Raw genomic sequence first — 18087 nt, forward strand, 5'->3', positions numbered from 1 at the left:
GTTTACCCGTCAATGGTTATTCGGCTTCATCCCCTAGATTCGAGGGTGCGTCTATCTTGCTGTCCCAAAAAAATAGATAAGAATGTGTAGAAAAAAAATTTCACCGGTATCGCCAGTCATCCGGGGTAGTTCAGCTTCTCTGAATTCTAATGAACTTGACTAGATGTTTTACAATAAATTGATGGATTTATAATTTGCAACCCTGTGACAGAACAACCCTGCGAAAAAAGATGGCTGGAAGAGAGAAAAAAATCGGCCAGATTTCGTATACGGAAATTCTTTTCGCGTATACAATCCACCCCTGAAAAATATCTAACACAGGATATATCGGTGGCCCACCTCCCCGTTTACCCCGAGATGGCCAACTCGTGTGTGTTTAGTTGTCTGTAGACGAGAATTCCCTTTTCTCATTTTTCAATTTTATAACGGGATCGCTCTGAAATATTTTTTGCTCGAATAATGCCGCTGGATATACCTATCTGTATGGCGTCGCCGAGGAAGTGAATTCGGGATTACGTGTAATAAAAGTAACATAATGTTTATAGGTTTTTTCTTTATTAACAATTCGTATAAATTTTGACATGGAAGTCGTTTACAAAAAATTTTTCCAATAAATTTGTAACATCGTCGATAGCGAAATTTGATCTTGAATTTTATCAATTGAACAAACGGAAAATCCACTTCCGAAAATTTCTGATGAATAAACATTTCAAAATATCCAAATAACCAAAGAACTAATATATACATTACCTAAAGCCACGGTTATACTGTTGAGTATAAGGATACGTCAAACTCACAAGCTGAATAACATATATGATAATAAAAAGGATCGAGAATATTGATAAGTGATAACAAGGGAAGAAAATCACTGGGAATAAGTACAAGGCGAGTATGTAATTGCGAGGAATGAAAAATCATGCGAGGCTATATCTGTGACAGTTGTGAAAAAGAGGAACAGATTTTTTTGATCGTAACGTTACTTGAAAGCTTGTTCGATTTCCACCAAAGTTTTACCGAATGTTTCTGGTAAACATTTCCAAACTAACGCCGTACCTGCGAGCGAAAATACTGAGAATGACAGGAAAGCACCTTTCGCATGGATGAGGTTTATCAAAAGAGGAAAAGTTTGCACGACTCCGAACATCAGCACATAGGTGTAACTTATCAGAATACCTCCGACCAACGCTTTGATTCTGGTGGGTAACATTTCACCTGTTAATGCCCAAGGTATGATCTGCCAACCGATTGCAGCAAAGCAGACGAACAAGAGAACGAAAATTAGGACCGGAATCCTGTTGTCGGATTGCATAAATTGCATTAAAGCTGAGGCGACCAATATCGTCGCACCCATCCCAAAGCCGCTGACCATCATCAACGTTCGCCTCCCGTATCTCCTGGAGAGTAGCAACGCGACAGCGGCCATAACAAAACGAATTACTCCGAGTAACGCCATGGCGCCGTACTCGTCCACGAAACCAAATTGTCCACCCAACTCGGCAAACAAAGTTACAGCGTAGAATATGATAACGTAGGAGCCGGAATTTTGCTGGAAGAAGAATACCACGAGCAGCAGTACGATGGGTTTCCAAATCTCTGGTTTCTGGAAACTACGTAACTTTTGTCTAAACGTCTCATTTACTGTGCTATTCACGGCCCTGGCTCGGTAAATAGTCAATAAATTATTCAGCTCTCTTTCGGCTTTCTGAAGATGAGAAAAAAAAAAAAGAAATACAATTACAAATTGAGCCGGTAACTCGTGTCGAAGCGAAGGTATACTCACTACATCATTACGAATAAACCATCGCAACGATTTTCTAGCCAACTGAACTCTGCGTAAATCTTGTGTTCCGTTCTTGAACGACAATAGCCAGTGGGGACTCTCAGGTAATGTCGTAATTAGCACGAAAATTAACGCACTGAGAATCCCGAATATAACAGCTATCGTTCTCCAGTGAAAAAACAGGCCGAACACCGCCGTTAATAAAATTCCGAAAGATACAAAGAGAGAATTTAAACCGAGGAGCATCGGTCGCCATACTGGATGAGCTATTTCGGAAGTGTAAAATATTGCGACACTTGAAAGCCCTAGAAATTGAGGAAAAATATTATAGATCGACTGGCTGTCATCCGAGTGGTGAAAGACGTAATAGTTTGAGTGGAAAATCGGCACCAAAATGGCCCTTTTTACATAAATTAAAGACTAATTTTAATTCTATCACCTCCTGCTGCACCAGCTAAAGCTCTAGCAGCATACAACCACACTACATCGTATGCCCAAAATATCATAATCCAAGATGTCAGATATGGTATGCAGATACATAAGCTGACATTTTTTCGTCCGTATCTATCCATTAAAGGTCCACATAACAGCGAACCAATTGGTAATGATATAGTAACCAGACTTGCTGAAAGGATTAGAAACATCATATACGATTGTAGATTTGAGTACATGGAATTTCGCAACGCTTTAAAAAAATCAAAAGTTTTACCGATTAGAGCCTCTTCCCAAGTCTCTAGTTTTATACTACTATTTTCTTTCCTTAACTGGGGTACAAGTATCGCAGAAAATGCCATGTTTATTCCAGCTTGAATGCAGAGCATATGAACGAGGAATGCTCCAGTAATCTAAAACCACAAGTGAGTAGAATGACGCTAAGACTGCGACGAACACATTATTCAAAGACGATTGATTGGTTCGAAAATCTTTTTACCTGAGGGTAAGATTCTTTCCATACTGGAAGATCAGAATCTTTTGAAGCTGTAGAAGGCCCACTATCTGGTATTAGAACATATGTTTGCGGTATGCGGTTCTCCATTGTAACTTTCTAACAAGGACGAACAATATTCGAAATCATGTATGATTTGAATGCATTTAAGTTTCATAATTACAAGTTTATCATCGAGTACAAGGCAACATTATTACAACTAAAATACGTATAATGTATGAAACGAAGGTTTCGAACTAATCCTTTTCAGACAATATTTTGCCTGGTGTTTACCGTACTGATAAACTCGACAAACAAGCTATTCGAATTAACCACAGTTGAGAGTAACATATCGGCACAATTAATTTACAAAGTTGATTGATATACGTGGGTAGGAATTTATTGAAAATATTTCTTCCAATTCATCGATAATACTTGAATATTGTCTCGCTATTGGTTTTAATTTTATAAAATCAGGGATAAAGCCCACTGAAACTAATTAGAAATTTATGGTGCCTTCTACACAATCATTTTAGAAAATAATCGAACGAAGTGTAGAACGTGTATTTATTCGATTTAGGTAAAGCGCTTGACATTTCTAATGCTAGTGTCGTGTAGTAAAATACAATGCTCAACGATGTTGAACAGATAAATTTGGAGACGTTTCAATTTTCGCGCACTCGCATTAGCGTGCTGTGCGTTGTCAGCTATACCTATGTGATTAGATCAAACACTATTCGTTAGTGTTTGAACATATGTCACCGAAATAATAGGTTCGAAGAAGCAGCAAGTGCGTGTTACGTACGTGTGTTATATACATATACGTCCTGACTGAAAATTCTGAATAACTTTTTAATTACCTTTTTGAATCAGACTTTCAAATCTTCAGTCAATGAGACTAACTACGTCGCACTCGCGCACTTATTGTTAGGAAGACTAATTGTAAGATTATAAAGATGTTGAAATCCGATGTGTCAGTTGTGAATCACATACGAGTAGGATACACAATATGTTTCACTTTCAAATCGTATACTCCGAATAGTTTTCAAGCTGGACGTAATATTATATTAAATTAATTAATAACTTCTATAAACTTCAGTGCTCTCTGTAGTGGGTACGAACGACGTATGAATGAAGGCACTTTATTTTTGAAACTTAAAAATGTTTACAACCGGCAACAATTAGATGGCGCTTGAAAATATTCAAAATTTATCATGTAACCACGTGAGACGACAGATTATCATATGTTAAAAGGGACAAAGGTGCACCGAGCTAACCTAAACTTTAAATCAGATACGTGATTTTTTAATTCAACGAATCATTAATATCAGAAAAGTTATTCCGAGTGTATTCACCAGCGAAAGTAATGAGTGAAAACTGACATATGTGAGTGAGAAAAATTTTTGGACTTGGAGTTAAAATACCTACCAAAATGTGGGTTTAAATTGGTCCCTAATTGCACTGAACGTTGGCCAGATATTGACAGGTAAAGTGCGGGGCAAATGTAACTCTTTTTACGAATTACGTAATAGTTTATTACTCTTTTCCATTTTTATGATTATACATAATTGGTAAAAATAATTAATTACATGTTAAATACCCGCCGATTGCAGTAGATAGATTACGACATGGAAAAAAATCGCGTTATTGCAAAAACAAGAAATATAGAAAATATATTATAAATTGCATTACATTATTGTTTTTTCGATATCATTTTATACACAGCTGATTATTGAGCAAAAATTATAGATAATTTATCAATATAATAAACAATAGTTGAACAACAGTGTCAGTTTAAAAGAAATGTATAATTCAATTTTTTACTGCGTTTTTCTTCTCCTTATTTTCTACAACCGTAATTTCTATCCTTTTTCTCGCTTTTTAAATATTTCCCTGTATACCCATAGAGTGCTTGTAAGAAAGATCTTTCGGTTTTCGTTCATTCTTTAATTGATACTAGATCGTATGTGTTTCATTTCTATTTCCTACAAGCATCTTGATTTTTTTTTAATTTATTTGTATTAATTTTAGTTTTCTCCACATTTTAACTAATATTTTTAATATGAGAAACTTATATACTAGCTTATTGGAGATATTAATTAAAACGAAGAAATGGAACGTCATTTTGTCTTGAGAAATTTGACTATGTGTCTTCTGTTTGGTATCGATATCAAAAAGTTATTTCAAAATTTTGAAATGAAAGATCTAGTAATTAACCAATGACTCTTTGGCAAAGCTTTAAAAGAATTGATAGTGAGCAGCGTTTAGCAGTATAAGTATACTCGGTAATTTTCAGACTCATGGCAACAAACTATAGGCATACCACCATTTCCATGCCTTGCATGTTGAATGGAAATAATTTTCCAATTAATTTCTTGATTATTAGTACATTGATTTTGCTGACTTTGATTTTACATGACGAATGCGTTATCAAACTGCTGTTGGATATTCAATTTGAATATTATCGCCAGCTTTTCCACAATTTTATCAAAATTGGTCTATTACATATACATTTATAAATATAATATGTTCCTGTGTGCATCGTTAGTCCATACAAACATACATAATCAATTCAAATGATACAAAGTGTTTTGTCATGCCTATTGCAATACTTTTTATCTCTTATTATTTCGTATTCCATTACCAAGGGCTTCATTTGTGCAAGAATTGGTATTCGAGGATATCTTCTTCAACTGGAAATTGCAAACCAATTCGATTATACAAATTAATAGACCAAAAACATTATCGGTTAGATAATTTAAATACTGAAAAATCAACTCACATGTACCATCCCTGCTGTTATTATCCAAGTCGCTAGTTTGTGTTTGCGTCTCCTCTAGTCTGCGACGCCCTGCGTCACCCACCAACGCAGCAAAGCATAAAAATCACTCGATTACGTTTTGTACCTATTTTTCGTCATGTCGACTATAAAAGTCGAATACATCTTCTTTAATTTTGCATGCTAATAACGAAAAACTGGATTAGCTCGTGAATAGTTTGAATTTCATAAAAAAATTAATCCTTTCAGCTTAATAAATAACACAAAGCCAATAAATTACAACATAAAATAAGAGTATATATTTTACAACAATAATATAGCGACAGTAATATTATAAAATAATACATTTTCTATAATTCTATATAGTCGTCTGATATATATATTGATACGAAAACGTCTAAAATTCTTATGCCAAAATCTGACGATGAGTGATGGAATTATAATGAGAATAATCGTTAAGCATGAAATCTACTACTAAAATTATGAACATGTACTTTATACATTGTCTGTGTAAAAAATTTTTTAATTTCTAATTAACTATAAATCATTCAATAATGATCATAAGACGAGAGTATAAAAATGCGCATATGAATTTTCAAATCAAAAGCACACAGATACCGTAATTATTCAACACATTTAAGTATATTTATAATTATTTTAATCCGTACAAACGCTTTGTATATTGAAAAAATGGCACATTCAGCATGAGCATACTTTACTATTTACACATGAAATTATAACTTGGTGTACTATGTGTGTATGTGTGTTGATACCTACTCATCTCGATCGCTCAAGACTTTGTTGTTTCGTGTAAATCCAATCTTATTTATAAAAGCAATAACTGCCTTTCACTCTCTGGTTAAATATATAAATTTATATACTCAAGTTAGGAGCATTAATTGATTTTACCAAATCAATGGATCATACACTTCTACAACAGTGTACCTTAACATGTTTCATAGCTTCAATAAATAAAAGTATTTCGATTTTTAATATATTGAACACGGTGTATTAACAACATTGTTTTTTTATATGCTAAGCTGTGGATTTTTTGGATAGTGTTTGATTTTGCTAATGACACGAGTTTGTGGGTGGCTGTGAGAGAATTGAGGTTTGACAGATTTTCAACCATTCGATAATAAATTCGAAATAAACTCTGGAGTAGTAAATAAATTTTTCCAAATGATAACAGCCAGAATTCAACTAATAAAATTTAGAGACTTTCACTAATCGTTTCACTGCTGGCAGCAAAATTCCGGACCTCAAACATGACCTGAGTTCAATAAAAAAAGATTGTTGGGTCGATTAATTGTGCATTGATAATGAAAATGATTGATACTTGTTGCTCTCGACATCGATTCTCTGATACCGAACAATAAAGATCTCATGCAATAGCTTTTTATCCACCAATAGCTGGCGCAACTAGCGTGTTACTTCTAATAATTGGGCAAAATATTGAATACTTAATTATATAATAATAATTCCATCCATTTTTTTTTTTTTTTAAAGAAATAGCTGCCCCATTGTTGAAGATAGCCCTAAAATGTAACCAATGGAACAAAATTAATAATATTCATACTCGAAAATTCAACTGAAAAAATTTTAATGTCATGCAAACGTATGTAATATTCTCCATTGTCTTTCCAACAAACACTATCAGTATGTCCGGTTATATCATGCGGTGCTATATTGTTCGTGCGGTTGTGCTTTCCTAGCGTATAAGAAATAGAATAGTGGCAAGTTCAATGACTTGTTTAGATGAAACTAGAAAAGAACCATTACTTTAATTGCGTTTGCTCATTTCCACAACTAGTATCGGCGGTTGAAAAAAATATATTTGTATCACGTTGTGTTACGATTATGTCTTAAATTTTTTTTTACAAAATGACGAAGTTCAAAATAAATTTAAATCGGTTTCTACGATGAGATAATCAAGCGATCAACGATGGTATCAAGATTAATTTTAGGCACTTCAGCTTAGGATCCTAGTTTTTGTTGACGGTAATAATGTAAACGATAATAGTATTAAAAATAATTATAAACTTCAATGCATTACTCGGATAAATAATTTGGAGTTGCATATTAGGTCTGCGGGCAGAAGGGGCAAGCTGTGGCAGGAGCTAACCGAGATATTCAAAGAAAATTTAGTACTAACAGGGGTAGCTGAAAGTTACTTGTCAAGAAAAAAACTGTCCCATTACATAGCTGCGTTAAAAATTGGAATATATTGAATTAAAAGTGATCTATTTGTGCAAAATGTACAGTAGAAGAAGAAATAGAAGGCTGAAATTCTAAATTTTTAGTCCAGAGCCAGATTAGTATATACATTCACTTACCACATGCAAGGAATTATTATTCCTAGGATAGATGGAGTTTCAAAAATAGCTTGCGATGTGAAATATATTGTGCAAACAAGTGTGATGCCGGCTTGGTATGTGCGAATATTCAATTCCATCAACAATGTTAGTTTTAGTTTAATATTAAGGTGTAAACATTCTGTTTGAAGATAAGGATATTTGCGTTGTTAACAAATGTATCGTGCTCGCAATCTTTTTGTTCACGAAAGCCCCATGAGTATTTCAAAATTAACGTCACAGCGTACCTACAGATTTCTTTAGACGATCATAGAAATTCGAATCTGACTATGAAACGATGGACACCTTTTCTTATTTTGTGAACTGAAGGTATATTAAGAAAAAAAATTATAGACCAAGTGCAGGAACTCTATAAATTATTATAATCAATTTTACTACGGTTGCATTCCATTATCATGACACAATTCCCACACACCAAGTCTGCAAATTATCTGCAAACAAAATGCTACCAATAAACGTAAAACTTTTACTTCTAAGAATGGAACGTTATCATTCGAGATGTAATGTGAAAGTGAAAAGTTCCTGTCATCATTTGAATGAGAAAATTGAGTCACAGACTTTGACTGACAAAATTGTGAGCCAAAAATAAATAATAAGAATTATTGTCTTAATTTTCAACTTTCACTACTACTTGATCCCATCAGTGCGTTCCGACTAAGAATTGCGCTCAACTATATACAACACCGGCATCTACATAACATCGACAAAAAATTCGCAAGGGTTTCCCATCGCAATGCGAAATGACTGTCTACTACCAGATAAATCTTGCTGATTTCCCGAACCGGTTCCAGTCTGCACGGATTGTTCGGATCCACTGGATCGACTGCGACTCCCGTTTGATCTTTTCCCATTGGATCCGTTGCCATTGCCAGAGTTTTTGTTAGGCATACTTGGTATGGTTGGAATATGCAAGTCCGATTCAGACGCAGAAGAACAAGATTTGAGATCATGAATCGGCTCTTTACAAATATGCTCACTTCCGGCGCTACTACCACCTGTAAAAAAAATCATAAAAGATTTTTCAATCCACAACATCAACCAATGCAAGATACGACAGGCATTTACAGGGGGGGTAGTAGAAAAAGCATCTCGTTGAAAATTTTTTCCATGCTGCGATGTAATATTGCAACGAATTAAATTACCTGATCCACTATGTACACTCTCCTCGCGGTGATATCCGTAAACAGTAGGCTCATTTGTGAAGTTGAACGGCATTGGACTGTATCCAGTTGCTGAGTGGGGTGCGTAGGTTCCAGAATATGGCATGTCCCACGCTGAAGGTGGTGGCAAAGGTCCAACTGTGTCACAATCTAATTTCATACTACTCATGGCGGAGCACAAATCACCAAAAATATAATAGCACTGTTCTGAAAATGTTATTTTGTTGACTGTGTGCCTGATGAAGCCTGCCTTGAGCATTAGCGAGGCATACTTCCGAGCGTCACGTCTGTCTATAAATCCTTCGACGTGGGAATTGAGCCAATCTACTACATCAGCGCCGATAAATGCATTTGGAATAGTTATTTTCAACCACATGCGATCACGAATTTCTAGCCCAGAGTCTGGCCTTGCCATTGCACGAACAATCGTGGGCATGTCCGTGTTTATGGTGAGATGTAACTCTTCTATTGGACCTGTGGACACAGTTGTCTCTACTCAGCGAATGAGCGGACGAACAGAATAAGAATTTTGATGAATGAAAATGAAAATTAATGAAAACAAAAGATTCTATCGACTTCCTTCTTTTGTCTACATGACAGGTAGGTTCGATAAAGGCTTTGCTAGATACTCGTTGATAGATAATGGATGAAGCTGATAGGCGAGGTGACAATGAAATAAACTACTGATAAACATTAGAAAGAAAAAATAATCTTGGGCTACATGCGCATCCTACAAATTCCGTTATCCATATTTGTACCTGTGAATCTGAGATTATTTTCATACCTTGATTTTTTCGTTTAGTGTGAATAAAAAGCAGGGTTCTCTTAAAAACTTCTAATTCACTCTGGATCTTAAACTGGGAGGAATAACTTCTAAACAAAAACTTACGTTCGGTATCTGGGATTGTGCTGGCAAGACTACTGGAGGTTGAGGTAAGAGTTGTGGCACTAGGTGGTCGAGGTGGAAAACCCTCGCCTCTTATAGCTGCCGTATGTGCTACCCACGCACCTGGATCTATTGGGCGCACTGGCTCCGTACGAGGGATGGTAAAATAACCCTTGGGGTTTGGATCCCAACATTTAGCCACCACCAATTTGATCGGTCTGAAAACATCATACATGACTATGAATGTGAGACGTCTTTGAATAAAATTACAATATAACGTCGAATGTTATGTTATCTACTAACCCAGGTTTTTGAACGACTTCTCGTAACACCCTGACAGCCTCGTCGTTGGACATGTTTTCAAAATTGATATCGTTCACTTGGAGTATCATGTCACCTGGTTCTATTCTTCCATCCAATGCCACAGCACCTCTGTATCATAAGACATAAAAAACAAGATCATGAGTCCTTTCATCATGAACGCATGTGCCTATGTTTTGATACTCTGTACCAAGTGGAATATTACAGAGATATTATTGCTGCACATTGCTTAGTATCATAATTTGTTATTACCCTTTCATTATAGAGCCAACGTAGATACCACCATCTCCTCCTTTGTTACTTTGACCGACAATGCTGATACCAAGGAAATTGACAGTGTCCATATTGAGTGAGACAGTAATTATGTTAAGGGACATGGTGCTGTCAGTGATGCTGCTGAAAGACGAAGTCCGCGACATGGGTGGTAACCTGTGTCTACGTCTTCTTTGAGGTCTACGACGATCTATGTGTTGAACAAAGATTAAGAACCACCACAAAGATTGAGAAACAAGAAGTTCCTTCAATGTTGAATAGATATCTGGGTAATTTTATTAGCATGTAATATTGTACCTAATGTTGCTCGGTCTATTGCGCTGCTCATGTTTGTGTGACGTCCAGTTGTAGAGGTGATTCGACTGCTTGCATCATCATCTGACTCCAGAAATGTGGTAGTTTCCAAGTCTGAGCTTAAGATCGAAGCAGTTTCATAGCCGTGCCCGGAACGATGTTTGGAATGACCGTTTATACGTAAGCCTGTGGCAAGATTGAAAGTTAAGTTTGTACATTTGAATTAGGTATTATTGAAGTTGTATATTGCAAGAATAAAACAGAGATAGCTAATTATTTACCGTTATACTTATTGTGTCTGTCATATTTGTCTGGATGATGTCTCGAACTTTTGTGCAAATGGTGGCCTTGTCTACTGCTAATAATACTTTCAGTTTCTGTTAGGGTATCGTCATTGGACATTGGTGGTGGTGGGCGATTCATGTGTCCCGGAGTAACATGGTCTGTGCGATCGTGCTTAGCCTCACTATTTGCCACAGAATCTGTGCATTGTGATGCACCATCCGATACATTGCTGCCTTCTGCTGATACCAGCTGTTCCAAATGATTATCAAAAGATTATATCATCAATTACTGATAGAAACAACTGAGATAAGTCCATTCCCAAAGTCTGCTGACTTACCCAAGATACAACTCTCCCGTTGAAACATGGTAAGTGTGCGTCATCGTCAACTATTTCTTCCTTGACAACGCTGTTCAGGAGAAATAAAATAATTGTACCAGAGTCGGTGAATTTAACACAGCAAAATATAAACAATATTTCATATGAAATTTCATACAACAAAAAACAAAAAAACATGAATATCAGAAAGTCTGTAAAGAAAACCTAATTACGTTCGATAAACACATCAGAGTCTCGAATGTTTATGTATCAGAAATAATGATAACGATGACAATGATGAAAATAATAATGAAAAATGATAATAATAATGAGTAGTACAGGTATTAGAAATAATTATTTGCTAGTGTTGAAATCGCGATTCAATAGATAATAAAGATTTCGCATAATCGAGGATATTGTACCGAGCATTTTTGCATCGTTAGGTTGAAAAAAGTGTAAATATCTTTTGTAATGCCGTGTGACAGAATAAAGTGACGGATGGTGGTGGAGGTACGGGAAGTCGGAAGACAGGAAGGTGAGAGGGGTAGACTGATCGCACCCCGCAGCTCGTTGATCTTCCAGAGGGATGAAATAAACAGGGATAAAGATGAGAGGCATATGGGGAGAGCAAGCAGGCTGAGGAACAATCGAACAGAGTCAAAGAAGTGCCACAAGGCCTGTAATAGTATCGAGAGAGAGCGAATCATAGGGTGGTGCGATAAACTTACCCGAAATCGTCGTCCATCGATTTGAAGAAATACTTGTAGCTCGGACGATTTAAAACATTCTTGAAATCGGCCAGGGTCACTCTTTCCGGTGAAATGGTGAGCTTAACAAGGTATGGAGTCTCCTCGTCGTCGATGTGATATATTATCTTTGTCTCCTCCATCGCTGGGAGATTGGATATTTTACACGGATAACATTCACGGGAAATGAACTTTCAACTCTCCACGGACAGGGACACTTTTCTATGCGACGAACATGGCGCTGCTGTACACTGTCGGGGATCCTCGGAGATTCTCGATTATATTAATTTAACGCGCAGGGCCGTCGCGCAGATGCTCATTACGCACCCTAAATTTCCGAATCATTTTCCACTAACCCTTTACAAAAACCTGCATTATATGACAGTCTGCTTAGGCCGCTCAAAGAAGGAAGGTCGCGGCCGTTTTTTCCGGCTCCATCACTCCTAATATTGACAGATCGAAACTAATTACGCAATGACAGTTCGCACGCCATCGAGGGCGGATCGGGAGGATGTCGTATGTTCATTTTTTTGACTTGACAGCGATTGTTGAGTTCAGCTTCAAAACTCTGATCACCGAGTCTGGGATAATGTTAAGTGTGTAAAAATTTCTTTGGTTTCAGCGGTGTGCTTTCCAAGTAAACTCTAATAGTGAGTTGTTGAAAGAGTCTGTGGGAAAACTAACGGAACCAAATACACGATCTCGTTGTTCTGCCGCACTGCAACAATCCGCTTGAATTTTAGTTCTGTTCTAGTCGCGCAGAACCGGAAGTGCGTCGGGATTGTTAGTGATAGACGCCGATACCAGTGTGACACTGTCATTTTGGCAGCATATCGTCCGTGTTTTAATGTTTGGCAGGAACCGCAGCCGTCATCGAGGAGTCGGTAATCAGTATATTCGAGTATATTCCTTGGATGGTTGTTTCCTCATAGCTCGAAGCAATATGACGCAGTGACTCGCATTGTACTTTGCTCTCACGAAAGCAGGTCGCAGAGGTCGACGAGAGGCGCGAGGCGCACGGCGGGCGCGATCCTCGTTAATTTTGCCAACGATTCCACGATCAAGCGAGTGACGAACACGTTCTAGTATGCCGAAATCAATTAGGCAAATTTACAAAAAATCACTTACACTTGACAATTGCACCGATGGAAGTTAAAACTGGATAGTGAGATAACCTCCGTCTTCTGTTATTATTATACCACAGCTTCGGCCATCGTTCTAGCTCAGTGTCTCTCGTAAGTCACTTAAATTATACCATGCCATCTATTTATCGACTGAAACCATCCTCTAAATTGCCCTACATTCGCTAATTGCAAATAAGATGATTCGGAAAAAAATAATATGCGTAACGGTCTACCATCGTATGTTTTTTCATTCTTTGTCTACTTTTTCAGACCGCAAAGACGTTCTCAACTTTCTATTCAACTGCCCTTTAAATTTCGTCCTATATCTTCAAATACATCTAAACAAAATCAATGTCTCTTTCTATCTCTTTCATCTCATCATTGCACGATTTTAATGATTCAGCACAAAGATGGCAGTGAGAATTTGTAACAACAATGACACGTTTATTTAGGATAAAAAAATGTCGCTCCGAGATTTGGTCGACGGAGACTGCGGAGGACCAAGTTCGGTCGTCCGTCTAGCGTCGCATTATGTTCAGGATCATGGATTCACGGAAGAGGGAATCGGACGACCTTTTGGGCCTTCCGCTTCCTTTGAGGGCTCGGATTCAGACCAGTTGGTTAAACAATTTTTAGAGGAAACTGCCTCTCACCCTCAAACGTTTCGGATGGACAGTTTACTCCAAGAAATGAGACAAATTGATCACAATATTCATCCACCGATACCTGCTCCTGGGGTGATCAAAGAATTAACTGGACAAGATACTGCATGGGCTAACCAGTACCTTGAGTCTGGTCGTCATTTTGATGTAATTATATTTGATTAAAAATTGTCAGGTATGAAGATTGTTGGACAGGATATAGAATTAATGATAGAATGCAATTATAGGAGCAGCATGCAGATGCTATATGGAATACACCAGTTGACGCCACCATACCACTTCCTGAGACATTTGAATTAGGATTAGGCCCCAAGTGGGCTGAGGAGTACCTGGAGCATAGCGTGGATAATGTAGAAAAGGATGTTAATCAGAACGGTTTTGCTGTTGAATCCACAGAGACTTTGGATAACGATGATCCAAATTTTGCTTATTCAAAGTTCATGAGGTTTATGCGGCAAGAAGGTGATATTCCCATTGAAGCTGGTCAGTCTTCGCTCCCGAATCTAGAAAAATTGGATGCCAAGTGGATGGAAGAGTTTTCTGCCAACAAGATGAGTATATCCGAGGTTTCTGGAGATGCACAAGCCACCGATCCAGTCTTAAGCAAAGTTGACGAAGAACTTGCTGCTGCTGGTACATGGGCCGAGGAGTTTTCATCAGAAAAGCCAGAGGTTGTAGGTCGGTACACGAATTGAAGCATAAAATAATATATCCTATTACGTGCTGTTATTATGAGGTGCTCAATAAACGAAATCTCATTAATTTCCAAAAGAATAATACTATTTCAATAATTAGGATAAATACCCTGGTCTTCACAGATGCAGATAATTACGAAGAAAATTTCTGGTCACGCTTGCAAGACGAGTGGGAAAAGTTATCAGCCTCCGATGACGCAAACACTTCGCATCCCTGGTTGTCGGAGTATGAAAAGTACTACGATCCTTTCAAAGAATACACATTTCAGAGTGAAAACCCAATGAAAGATGTACCAAATGCTTTGGAAGAGGGTAAAAGAAGACTTGCCGCTGGAGATTTGCCAAGCGCTGTGCTTTGCTTTGAAGCTGCGGTGCAACAAGACAAAGATAATTCGGAAGTGTGGCTTTTATTAGGAAAAACACAGGCGGAAAATGAGCAGGATCCGATGGCTATATCTGCTTTGAAGCAGTGTTTGTCGATAGATCCATCAAATTCTACAGCCCTAATGACTCTAGCCGTTTCGTACACAAATGAATCCTATCAAAATCAGGCATGTGTAACGCTCAAAGAATGGCTACTGAAAAATGAAAAATACCAAAGTTTAGTCACGCTCAAAAAAAGTCCCGTGCATCATGCGAGATCCAAGGTGTCTTCTCTGTTATCTGAGTGAGTAAAACGCGCATAAAACGTATGATTTCCTCATTGATTACTTCTGTGTATTGATGTTTTGTTTTCATTTTATTCTAGAGACTTGCATGAGGAAGTTAAACAGCTGTACATTGAAGCCGCTAGGATGAATCCAACGGAACAAATAGACGCAGATGTACAATGCGGTCTTGGGGTTTTATTTAATATATCTAACGAGTTTGACAAAGCTGTAGACTGTTTCAAAGCTGCGTTGCAAGTTAGACCTGATGTAAGTATATTCGTATTATCGACAACCGATGATTTTCAATCGAACTTGCCTATCCTATGTATATTAATTTGAAATTATTCTGTTCAGGATTCCAGATTGTGGAATAGATTAGGAGCGACACTGGCGAACGGCCAACGATCTGGAGAAGCCATCGAAGCTTATCACAACGCATTAGAAATATCCCCAGGCTTCATAAGAGCGAGGTACAACCTTGGAATATCCTGTGTCAACTTGGCAGCTTACAAGTAAGAGCGGTGTTCATATACCTATTTCTTATTTAATTACAAAGTTACCCATTTCGACTTGTGGTAATTATTGGAACCGTTTATATGCTCTGCCGACAGAGAAGCGGGTGAGCATTTGCTAACAGCTCTGAATCAACAAGCAGCTGGACGAGATGCTCAAGGTGAAAGCGGTCATCGAGGTGCTATGTCTGATACCATTTGGTCAACTTTACGGTTAGTTGTGTCACTGATGCACAAATACCATCTAAACGACGCAGTAGAGAAGAGGTAAGATTGAATTTATACGTTCTTATATGTAACAACCCCTAACCACTAATCTGTTCTTCTAATTCTCATTGCTTGTTCTTCTATTTTCAGGGATTTAGCAACCCTAAACAAAGAGTTTGAGATCGAATAGTCGAAGGTAACATGAATGGTTGAATAGGCAATAGTGTGTTACACAATCTTACACGTTCGCCCTAATTCATCTCGTAGTAATTGATTCTTCTTTTGAAGAAACAGTGAAATTCAACTCGATGCGAGGCTGTACGAGTATGATTTACGAATATTCTATAACATATATATGCATATGTTAGCAAGAGAAAAAATAAAAGTAACTGAAAATATTTTATAAATTAAATAACAATAAAAAAAAATGAAAATAAGATACTAACGATGTATATAGACTTGTATAATTCAAAGATCAGTAATTTAGACTAAACCTTAGTTCTCACTTCAACTGAATAGCTATGTTATTTTACTTTCCTAGATAATAAGATTGCTATGAACATCTATAAAAAGCGAACGTGAGTGATAACAAAAAATAAGTTAACGAAAACTAAAAAAATAAATGAATATCTAAATACTTGTCGTAAATTTTATACTATTTCTATAACTTTTATGGATTCATTGTAGAATTTCACTAAACACTCTCAAACACAGACAAAATCAAGAATGAAAAAAAGAAGGCAAAGCAAAGCGCGCCCTGTGATTCTTAATGACAGCCTAGGCGTGCTATTGATCAGACGTGTCTCCTTTATAAAAAATCGATGAGCAATTACTGGCGTTCGTGAAAGAGGAGAATGAAAAAAATTATATGTACAGAAAACTAAAAAAGAAGAACTAAAACCGAGGAACACAAAAAAAGAAAAAAAAAAATATTAACAAATAAATGAAAAAAATTGAAAAAAAAAAATAAAGTAACTCATCCATAAATACACTATGTACAGTTGATTTGTAGGAAATATTGTTGAGGTGTTGAATATTATGATTATACATATTTCACATATAGCGTACGTAAAATGTTTAACTTATAAATAGGACTTTAACATAAGTAGATACATAGATAGGTAGATATTCATACACTTGTTATATCATATACTTATATAGATATATACATACAAAAAAAATTATGCTGCTAACACTTCTCAGGTTCTATTTTTTCTCTCTTCTTTTATCATGAGATATTGATATTCATCGTTGTTGTTGTTATTATCATTATTATTATTATTCATATTCATATTCATATTATTATTATTATTTACTTCTTAAAATTACATGTAAATTCAGCCGCCGATTTGAATGATGTATCAATTCTTCCATTCAAATTTTATTCAAAATTTCTACAATATACCGTACGACAGATTATTTTCTGATAAATCTGTCTCATATTTAAATTGTCCACGTTTTATACAAAAATATACTTGGCAACCGAGTGAATGTATTTACATACTTCATTCTTTGTTATACACTACAGCAATTGAATAAAATTTTAAAAGGCTCCAATGATATGCGTATTTTGTAAAGAATTCTAACACCCAAAAGACATGTCATGTTTAATAAGAGTTTTTGATTATCCTTGATCAACTTCGGATCGATGATGACATTTAGGAGAAAAAATGAAAAACGAAGTACGTTTCTTTTTCATGCAGAGATTTTAGACACTTTTGTCAAACGACATTTTTACGGTATGGTTATAATGGTAATTCTGAAAACTAGTCCGCATAGTTTTATTACGTGTTTTGAAAAATTTTGAACGAGCTCCAGACCGCGTCTCGTTATACTACAACATGCTTCCGTGTAAGTCCGTTATATGTGATTGCAATTTCTGATCATTCGATCGATTGATTAATTGTAATATTAATCGAGATACGTGCTCCGATGATTACAGAAAATTTGGGTTTGAAAATAACAAATTATACATATTTTATATTGATTGCCGTTATTAAACGATAATAGATTTCTATTTGGGTTGATTGCTGAACGGCTGTCGTTAACAACCGTGCAAAATAACTATCCACTTTGTGAGCGTCCGTATGTCTCTCT

The 18087-nt window shown here is 36.5% G+C and overlaps 3 protein-coding genes across 11 annotated transcripts; 1 reads left to right on the forward strand and 2 right to left on the reverse strand.

The window, feature by feature from the left end:
• Positions 1-535: 535 nt before the first annotated feature.
• LOC105690592 (facilitated trehalose transporter Tret1-like) lies at positions 536-4253 on the reverse strand. Of its 3 annotated transcripts, XM_012408567.3 has the most exons (6): positions 3566-4056; positions 2712-2825; positions 2490-2625; positions 2220-2405; positions 1781-2085; positions 536-1702 (listed from the first exon to the last, which is right to left on the reverse strand). In XM_012408567.3, exons 2-6 carry the CDS (start codon positions 2814-2816, stop codon positions 977-979), a joined length of 1458 nt encoding a protein of 485 aa, XP_012263990.2. In that variant the 5' UTR covers positions 2817-2825; positions 3566-4056; the 3' UTR covers positions 536-976. The 3 variants fall into 3 exon arrangements, with proteins under 3 accessions (XP_012263990.2, XP_048514915.1, XP_048514914.1); XM_048658958.1 differs by lacking the exon at positions 3566-4056 and adding an exon at positions 4134-4253 and having other exon boundaries at positions 536-2085; XM_048658957.1 differs by having other exon boundaries at positions 536-2085.
• LOC105690364 (segment polarity protein dishevelled homolog DVL-3) lies at positions 4198-12606 on the reverse strand. 5 transcript variants are annotated; one of them, XR_007279632.1, is made up of 11 exons: positions 12123-12481; positions 11416-11485; positions 11075-11327; positions 10797-10979; positions 10479-10689; positions 10209-10337; positions 9909-10123; positions 9002-9511; positions 8615-8854; positions 5488-5569; positions 4198-5398 (listed from the first exon to the last, which is right to left on the reverse strand). XR_007279632.1 is itself a non-coding variant. In XM_012408220.3 (11 exons), exons 1-11 carry the CDS (start codon positions 12281-12283, stop codon positions 5358-5360), a joined length of 2064 nt encoding a protein of 687 aa, XP_012263643.1. In that variant the 5' UTR covers positions 12284-12606; the 3' UTR covers positions 4198-5357. The 5 variants fall into 5 exon arrangements, 4 of the variants coding, with proteins under 4 accessions (XP_012263643.1, XP_012263560.1, XP_012263721.1 ...); XM_012408220.3 differs by having other exon boundaries at positions 5488-5556; positions 9002-9493; positions 12123-12606; XM_012408137.3 differs by having other exon boundaries at positions 5488-5556.
• On the forward strand, positions 12516-17550 carry LOC105690544 (peroxisomal targeting signal 1 receptor). Of its 3 annotated transcripts, none has more exons than XM_012408428.3 (9): positions 12516-12656; positions 12763-13375; positions 13717-14073; positions 14154-14604; positions 14745-15288; positions 15370-15538; positions 15626-15783; positions 15883-16050; positions 16141-17550. In XM_012408428.3, the coding sequence occupies exons 3-9, from the start codon at positions 13726-13728 to the stop codon at positions 16178-16180; spliced, it is 1878 nt and encodes a 625-aa protein (XP_012263851.2). In that variant the 5' UTR covers positions 12516-12656; positions 12763-13375; positions 13717-13725; the 3' UTR covers positions 16181-17550. The 3 variants fall into 3 exon arrangements, with proteins under 3 accessions (XP_012263851.2, XP_020706670.2, XP_020706687.2); XM_020851011.2 differs by lacking the exon at positions 12516-12656 and having other exon boundaries at positions 12855-13024; positions 13124-13375; XM_020851028.2 differs by lacking the exon at positions 12516-12656 and having other exon boundaries at positions 12855-13024; positions 13127-13375.
• Positions 17551-18087: the final 537 nt, after the last annotated feature.

Source organism: Athalia rosae, chromosome 7, assembly GCF_917208135.1.
Source record: "Athalia rosae chromosome 7, iyAthRosa1.1, whole genome shotgun sequence".
Classification (NCBI taxonomy): domain Eukaryota; kingdom Metazoa; phylum Arthropoda; class Insecta; order Hymenoptera; family Athaliidae; genus Athalia; species Athalia rosae.